We start from the raw sequence: 9,420 nt of genomic DNA, 5'->3' as shown, positions 1-9,420 counted from the left end.
AGACAGACAGACAGACAGACAGACAGACAGATAGACAGATAGATAGATAGATAGATAGATAGATAGATAGATAGACAGACAGACAGACAGACAGACAGATAGATAGATAGATATTCGTTTTAGTTGACGTCGCTGATGGTGATCAGTGCATTATGTTGAAATACTGAGGCATCAGTGTATCATGAGAAGAGCGTGTGTGTGTTTCTGGCAGAATCACTGCAGGGCTCGTGCTGCAGAAACTGCGTGTGGGATTGTGTGTGTGTGTGTGTGTGTGTGTGTGTGTGTGTGTGTGTGTGTGTGGTGTGCCTGAACTCTTAGGAAGATTCATGTGTTTCAATATCTGTCTATAGGCCTCTGTCAAACATCACTGGTCTGAAGAGAACATCTACAGTAAATGTCAATTTTGCCTATTATTTAAAAAGGCTGCTGTCATTAAAAGCTCATTTACACGAGTGATTGCACACAAAATACTAAGTAAGTTCCATTTACTGTTTTAGCATTTTGCTGACATCACTGTTTTATGTGTGAACGTGTGGAAACTCAGATACTTGCACTTCAGCACATTCATATTCGAATTTGATGACATTCGTTAACATCACACATATTACATTATTTAGCTGTTTGCTGAATCTTTTGACAGACTTGAGCTGTTTTTAACTCTTTCTCCGCCAGCATAAAAAAAAAAAAAAAGTTGCCAGTGTGTTTGATAATTTTCACAAAAATGTCATGGCCCCCAGAATATGTTGTTTTATTAATATCTGAACAATCAATGTATCAAAAGTAAAAACAGAGACTCTGCTTTGAAAACAATATTCTTGATTTTTGCATTCTTCTTTTAATTAACACTTAAATGTGGATAAGTCTCATAAAAAAGCAACATTTTGAATAAAAAGCTGAGAAAATCATGTTTTTGTCAAAAACTGTCCATATCGGATTCATAAACATAGATGGAGTCGATCCTCCACCCGTACAAGTGCGGCGCTTAAGCTGCGAGATAGCAAGACACAACGGCATGTTCAAATACATCAATCTGGTTACACTTACAGTTAAAAATGCATTAACGCATTCTGTGTGGCCTCTTTTTTGTTGTACTGTGTTGTTCTACAGTAGTGAGATTGGTTTGCGGTAATAAATCACAATCCGCCACAGAGAAGGGCTGAGCAGGAATTCATCATGCATGCTCACTTGAACATAGTGGAAACAAAGCCATCGCTGTGTCCTCTCATCTGTTCTCTGTCAGCTCGACATCTATCAGCCAGGAGGAAACCTCTTCCACCAGTCAGTATAGTTTCATTTATTCACTGATGTAACTACAACTAAATTGCCTGTCACACTTTAATATGGATCTAGACCTTTTTGGCAACTTTCTGAGTAAAAAATATATAAAATGGCTTGTGGTTCATATATTTAAGCCATTCCATCTCACATACGTTGCTTGATCCCAGTGTTATTTTACTGTCATTGAAATACTATTATAGTTTTTGTTAATATTTTGAATTGGATTTCTTTTTTATAATATTTTTTCAGCACAATTTTGGTTAAAGCTTTAGTCATTTTGTTGTGTTTTTGCCGGTTTTATTCGTTTTTTTATGTCTAGGCTATATATTTTTTATATTTTTTAAGTTATAGATTTTATTGAAATTTTATTTAGTGTTAGTTATTTTAGTACTTAAATTTAAATAATGAGAAATGGTGCCATGCCAAATTGCATTGTCAAATTGACAATATATTTATTGTATTTCAGGTATTGTTTTTTATTTTATAATAAAAAATGTTTTACTTTTTTTTTAATGGTTTTAGTTAACGATAATAACCCTGCTCCATCCATGCCAGTAGGTATCAGCATAAAGTTTTCATTAACCATTCATTAATATGTATACCTTGATTTTGGTCGTAGATTTAAAATGCTTTAAAAAAGAGAAGTTAAATATATTGTGCATCAAAACTCTACACTCTGTACTCTCTATAATAAACACAGTTTATATCCAAAACTCATATCTATCTGTACTTAAAAGCTCAAATTTCTCGCTAGTGTTGGGCTGTGAGGTCTTTGAACATTTTAACTTGAGGACTTCTGAGGCCTTTCTGTGAAAGTAGGTCAAGTAGAAGGTTTGGTGTGTGTGTGTTTTGGTATGAAAGAGTGTTTAAGTGTGGGTGTGTGGAGTTGGGCATTGGGAAGTTAAATATTTGTTAATAGTTTGGTTTAAGTTGCATAATTAAGTGATCATGTGCAGCATTTATGTTGTATTTACAAATCAGTAATAATATATGTTAATCATGACAACTCTCGGAATAGTATTGGCATGTTATTGAACATGACAGTGTTAATGCGTTTGGTCTTGGTGGACTAGATCTGCTCTCTGCTCTTGGTTATTGCTGCTGCTGTAGAGCAAGTATGGACTTGCTACTGCTAATAGATACATAGACATGCCGCTGTGAGCATGTAATATATGCAGCTGCTGGAAGAATAGACATACATAAATCCTGTTGCATATCTAGGCAGGTGGAGCTGGGGAAGGTAGAGGGGTTCAGTTCAGTTTAATGCCGTCAGCCTAATTGGGAGATTCTCGGTTTCTGTGCACCAGATAAATGTGGCATTTTCAAAGTAACTTCCCCGACACTAGTTGTTTCCATTCTCTATTTCTGTCTGCCTTCCTCTTGTAAATAATTGAGCTCCTGACTCTAAATGGTTGTGGTGATAGGTTGCAGGGTTTCTCTTGATACATATTCTAAATCTCTTCATGCTGTCATACACTGCTGCGTTTCTGTGACCTGCAGACCTGACGATGATGTGACTCGTCACATGCGACTGACAAACACTCATGCAGAGACGATCAGTGTGTGACACTTAGTCATTGTCTCTGACAGCTCGACAGTCGCTGTTTAAAATATTCTGTAACATTTAGCATGAGCATGTCACTAAACCGTTGCTCATTGGGGAATGGAGGTCCTTTACTTTACTGACAGAAACATTTATAACGTTGCGTTAATTACATGGTTTGCTTATTAAATGAAAGTCAAACTGAGAGTCAAAAAGGACCGAAAGGGAGACTTTCCTTAAAAACAACAACAGAAAATTTGTTTAAAAACAGCACAGAAGCCATAAGGGTTTGTATAGGGCTTTAGTCCTGGAAATTGTCACTATGAAATATACCATTATGTGGAAAGCTACCATTTCATCTGTTATTTATTCATCTGCAGTTATTTTTTAAAGCATAGAAAGATGATAAGACATCATTATGACAGTAAGTAAACCGTAATGATTGAGTGCAGATGCACAAAATCGGCAGATGCACAAAGTGGGTCAAGAAAGTGGACCATGCCAAGAAAGAGAAATGCACAAAATATATTTTGTTATGTTTTATTCTCTTATATTACTGTAGGTTTGACAGCACCAAACCAAGCAGACTGTCTTTATAATAGGTGACAGATTGTTTTCTGTTATTTCTTTATAAAAGCAGCATTCACTGTGATTAATGTTTGGGTAATATATTTATAAATATAATTTGTAGTAGTGTCAAATTTACAATTTATGATATAATGGTAATTAGCCATAGTCGTCCTTCAGCATTGCATCTGTTAAGATACATCATTAGCTAATTTAGATGCTTTCATCTATTATTTATCCTTTACAAAATCAGTTACTGTTTTCCTGGAGAAGTTCCCGTTGAGAACATTTGTCTGCCGTTACCTCAGGGAATGACCTCCTACGGTTGAAGTTCTGTTCTTGTTGCTAGGGAGAACTGAGCGTGACCGTGTTTTCTCGGCGTGGAGAATTATCAGCATGTTCATCATTCTGTATGAAAGAATTTCATGGTCTGGATAAAATATTACACTTAATCCCATTTGACCGAAGCATTAGGTGATGTGTTTTGCTAGGGAGTCTTCTCACCTTAAAAATCCTTTTAATAAAACAATATGCAGTGCGCTTTGTACTTTTAATACAGCGCTGATCCTTTACATTGTCAGCTGATCTGAGAAGATGCCAGTGTTTGATCATGTTTTTACCAAGGAACGGACAAAGGAACAATGTTTTGGAGCAAACATTTTTAGCCTTCATCTCTGAAAAATAATAGACTGTTGAGAATTGTGTTTGTTTAGGTCATTTTTAAAACACAATGCAAAAAAAGCAATAAAATGCAAGTGTACGTTGACAATAAATTAAAGTACACCACAACAATTTTCGAGTGTGCAGATTATAAATTGACCATAATTATAATATAATTTCATTTTATTGGAAACATAAAGCGTTTCTGCACAAAGAGAGGCTTTGTGGCTCATAATTCTTAACATACTACTAATAAATCTGTTTATGGCTTTAACTCTTTTCCCACCATTGACGGAAATTTCCGTAATTTGTGAGACAACGCTTCCTCGCCATTGACGGAAATTTCCGGGTTTCCGGTGAAACACATTCTGAAAGAGTATCTTCTGATCAAAACACATGTGAAGAAGCAGAAACAAGCGATAGCATATGTAAGCATGCATGCATATGTAAAATAACGTGATAATCAACATTAAACAGCATATAAATCTAAATTGCCTAATGTTACTGAATAAAATGTTGACCCAGGACGAGGTATAGGACTGTGCAAGCATTAGGTGTGTTGATGCACTCGACCTATGCCATCTATGTTTTTATCATCGTTCTGAATCCAATCCGGATGTAGTCTTTGACAAAAATGCTATATTCTCAACTTTTGGGTCAAAATGTTGCTTTTTTTTAATGAAACTTACCCACATTAAACTAGAATAAAACAGTTTTTGTGTTTAAATGCAGAGGCTCTGTTCTGTTCTTTCTTCAGATATTCAGGAGGCCATAACATTTTGTGAAAATAATCAAAAATGGTGGCAGTGGCTGCCAACTTAAAAAAAAAATGTAAATACTGGCAGGGAAATAGTTAAAAAAGAAATGATATTGAACATCAGCATACAGATTTTTTTTATTTTTTTTTAATTTGTAGTTCTGTTGCAAGTTTTATGTCAAGACATTTATAAATCTGTTATTTACCCCCCTTGACAGGTTGAAGACAAGCCCTGATGTCATCTACTCAAAACTAGTATCTCAAACAACAGTGTGAAAGATGCCAATACTTACTTTAGCTTTAAGTTTGAAAGCGGAGAGAGCTCCAGACCTCAAGGGAGGATCAACAAGACTCTACTTGAAAGCTTGAGAACTCATATGAGCCTTCAGGAAACATGAGTGTGAATGATGAACAAAACAGACCCTTCGGGACCAGCAGTGAAGATGGCTGTAAGGAAATCAGGAACAACAACAACAACAGGGATGCTGAGGATTCGCTGGATGGAGATGCCAATGCTAATAAAATCCAAAAGGGAGATGGAGAAACAACTCTGGAGCCAATTGATGCCTTGTCCTCTGTGGTATCTCACACTGAGAAACAGGTGAAGATGACTATTCAGGCCACAGATTCCCCGTGTGATGACCCGGAGCTGGCTGAGTTTGAGATGCTGGAAAGTCAGGAAATAGAGGATGAGGAAAAGAACAATGTTCCTAAAGGTTACATGAAAGGGGTTCTATCCACCGAGATGACAAATACCGAAGCAAAATCTCTGAAGGATAACAAAAGGTTTTCCCAGTTTACTTTAAAAGAGCAAGAGTCTACTGTTTTTCCTCAGTCCTCTAGCAAAGAAATGGTGACCATCATAGCCAGGACTGACTTTAGCTCTGAAAATGATGTTTTTGTTTCTTGCCTCTCCACAATGTCTAGTCTTGGAGGAAGTCTTGCTAGTGCTCTGGATAACGCCGGTCGAACCCACAGCTCTGATTCGTGGCATGCTCCCTCAGAGCCATACCGAACTCTCTCTGAGGACCTTTCCCTTGCCTCACAGTACTGTTTGACAATTTCAGATAAAACCCGGAGCTCCCTACATACTGAGGGCATGCATCATCAAGCAGGAAAAAGTACAACGCACATCGGCAGTGTCAATCTTAATCTTAACTCTACCGCCTTGCCTGAAGAACCTCATTTAGAAGCACAAGAAAACCAACTAGCTACAGACTTTGTGAAATCTGAGAGCTCAGGGCAACTGACAAATGGCACGAGTGAATGTAGCATTGCAAGGATCACAAAGGTCCATAATGAATCAGGAAGTGCCAATCAGGACGATCTCAGAGAATCTGGAGGTCATGTAAAGGGATACCATGCAAAAGACGAAAAGGCTCTAAATTTGAAAACAGATAAGAAATCTTGCCAACCTCTTGTCTCAGACAATATTCAGTCTACTTCACAAAACAGAAGGTCCTCCCATGATTCCACTGGTGATATAAAGAATAAACTCAAAACCCAGAATGAGGAATCTCCTGAAATTGCTCTTAAAACCTCGAAACTAACCTCAAAGGGTGCACCCGCCCACTCTGATTGTTCTGAACCCCAACCGTACAAGAAGCAACCATCTTTTGAAAAGACCCAAAGATCTAGTTCATCGAGTTTGGAAAGGCGAAAACCTTGGGGTAGCCCATCTCACTCTAAGACTCCTCCATCCCCTAAAACCACCTGTTCACCTCGGAAACAGCCACCTTCGTCACCAGCCAAATATACTAGCACAAGAGAAGCGAGTCAGGAGCGGAGTGAAACCTTACAGAGGGCAAATACTGGTTTGAGGCAACCAAGTAAAAGCCTTCTCAGTAGTAGTTGCAGTCTCCAAAAACCGGTCGTTCCTCAACAACCCACTAGAGCAGAGTCTGAATCTAATAAGTCTTCTCCACCTCTGAAGCCCAAAATTGTTCGGCCAAAAATCATAACCTATGTCCGCAAGAGCCCTCAAGCAAAACCAATGTCTGAAGGTCCCTATGAAGTATCGACACTACCGCCGAGACTTACACCATACAGTAGCTCACCAACCTCAAAAGAGCCCAAATCCGAGGGGTTCAGAGGTTCGTCAGTGCTCAGCTCCTCTAATATCGTTTATGACAAGTATCGCCAGGAGGTACAGAGGTCAGGATACTACTCCCCTCCAGGACTGATGCCGTCTGGGATCAGGCCACCTAGCCACACTGTCCCCCATAAACTGGTGGGCAAATCGGAGAGTTTCCATGGAGAGCTGCCAGATCAATACTTGCATGAGGTGGGATTTCTCAGTCTATGGTTCACACTGTCAGTCCAAATCTGATTATTTCTGTATCTGATTAGAATCTGATTTAAATTATTGACTGTCCACACTGGGTATCGCAACTGTTCGGATCTGATTTGTGTGTCCCGTGCCATTCCCTCGTTTTCTGGAACATCTACATTGGTTTCTATTCCAATGGTGTTGCGTTAGTAGGCAATACAAATTTTGTCTTATTTACAACATGACAATGTGTAGTCATAAACATAGGAGGATGGTATGTGTGGCTTTATTCAAAGCTGTCGTCTCAGCCGGTATCAAATCTCAACATGTCTCCATTATATTGTAATTTTCTGCTCGACTGGCACTTTGCAACAACACAACCTTGTTTATGCAGCGTCATTTTTTTGCTGTTCACACTTGCTAAATATTATTGGATTCCAATCGGATATGCACAAAAATCGGTTTGGACTGAGTCTGATCGAGGCTTTAGATGCTAACACAGCATTACTAAACTCTAGATAAATACGTTGTGCTTGTGAAAGCATGAGCAGTAAGCATAATTAATTGATACTTTTAAATGCTTCATTAAGTTTGTGATAACAAAGACATCAAAATATACTTCTTACTGTTCCAGGTTGGTAGAGCGGTTCAGCTAAATACCCATGATGCCGCTGCTTCCGTTTTCCGCTTTCCCAGAGCCTTAAGGCCTCAGCTTGGTCTTGGAGCTGTCACCAGACAGCCTGCTACTAAGAACAGGACTGTGTTACCAGGTCAAAGATCGGCATCACCCCTCAGTTATACCGCTCCAGCTGTTCATGCCTCAAGTAGTCACCAAGAACCCATAGGTCAGTAGGCACTAAAACCCTCAAAGTTATGTCCCTAGTTGACGTTGTTCAGAATGTGATATGTTTAATTAAACAGTATTCATTTGTATTAGACATTTGCTTAAAATATAGCTCATAAAGCTAGACAGGAATATAAATGACTAACTTCACAGTTCTATGCTGCCAGTACACAGAATCAGACTTATTTCTTATCACAATGCCCACACACAGAAATTCCTTCAGCTGAGGTTGCGAAGTGCAGTTATTGATTCTTATAGGCGTTACCATTTCTCTTTGAAATGTAAAATTCATGACAGCAAGGACTGCTGAGATACCTTGTCATACACTTATTTTTGTTGTATCTTCAAATATCTCTTAGGAGATTGAAAACTGTGACTTTGGGAAAACCTTTCGGAATTTGACTATCTCACTTTTATACAGTAGTTGGCTCTTTTAAACGGGATCTTAAATTTAGTTACTCCTTAGTCTTCTGAAAGTAAATCAAGGAACTGGATTTTTGCCAGTCAGCTGAATATATTTTTTTTTCCTGGAAATCAAGGAAATTCATAAATCAGCCATTCTGAAAGTAAAAAGGATGACTAAAATCATCGGATTTGTCAAATGAAAATTTCGTCACCCTTAAAAACTTTTTTTGGGTTATATTATTGTTGAGCTGTTCCCATACAAACTTCATTCATCAATCCATAACAACAGGTCTTTTATTAATTCTTAGTAAACATGGGGATCTTTAGTGGTGTTTTCTAAAGCATTAGAAAGCCTATACCTCTCTAGATGACATTTAAGCATTTACCTATATGTTTGTTTTACCAAGTCCGCCATTTCTTACTTGTATTTAATTTGAATATTTTCTCTGTGCAACTCAAAAAAATATGTTTTGCAGAATGGCCAAGCTGCTACAAAGATTCACACTGTCAAGTGCCAGAAAGTCCAAAAATGTATAAAAAAAGTATTTTTTTAAAGACATTGTGAGGACTAGTGACATTTGTATACAATCTTCCCTCCTTCACTGGTATTTAATCGCATTGAAATGATGATTTAAACAAATTAGGTCAAGATTGTTTTCATTTTTACTATTATAGATTGTAGACGGGGATACCGAGCCAAGTTATATATTAATGAACTAGTGATATTTGTTTGAAGGAACAAATCTAAAGGAACTAATGTTTGTCAACTGCTTTTACAGTGGATCAGAAAAGACTAGCGTTGGGTGTGGCCCCCAAATTTATGCTCCCCAAACCGGGTCAATCTGGACTGCGTCCTCCCGGCTTCTCCCATCTTCCTCCTGCTCGACTGGCCGCCTTTGGCTTCGTCCGCAGTGCTAGCGTGTCTTCTGTGTCCAGCAACCAATCAAATGACAGCACGCACAGCGACCCCTGCCGATCCAGCCGTGAGTTTTACATCTCTTCTTGTCATAAACCTGCTGTTTACACACTTCCCACTCTGGAGTATGCATATGTCTGACTGTTCTGGTTTTAACAGATTTCTTAGCTGCTGCTAGTTG

At 38.3% G+C, this 9,420-nt stretch overlaps 1 protein-coding gene across 2 annotated transcripts in view; it reads left to right on the top strand.

Moving 5' to 3' along the window:
- mtus2b (microtubule associated tumor suppressor candidate 2b) overlaps positions 1-9,420 on the top strand; it is a 49,562-nt gene that overhangs the window by 4,910 nt on the left and 35,232 nt on the right. For both annotated transcript variants that reach the window (XM_082180903.1, XM_082180904.1), the window contains exons 2-4: positions 5,024-7,089; positions 7,709-7,919; positions 9,103-9,306. In XM_082180903.1, the coding sequence (XP_082037029.1) occupies positions 5,200-7,089; positions 7,709-7,919; positions 9,103-9,306 (2,305 nt within the window). In that variant the 5' untranslated portion in view covers positions 5,024-5,199. The remainder of the gene's footprint in view (positions 1-5,023; positions 7,090-7,708; positions 7,920-9,102; positions 9,307-9,420) is intronic.

Source organism: Leuciscus leuciscus (genome assembly GCF_965113295.1).
Source record: "Leuciscus leuciscus genome assembly, chromosome: 9".
NCBI lineage: Eukaryota > Metazoa > Chordata > Actinopteri > Cypriniformes > Leuciscidae > Leuciscus > Leuciscus leuciscus.
Note: the sequence above shows the minus strand (reverse complement) of the source record. Positions and strands in the feature narration are given on the sequence as shown.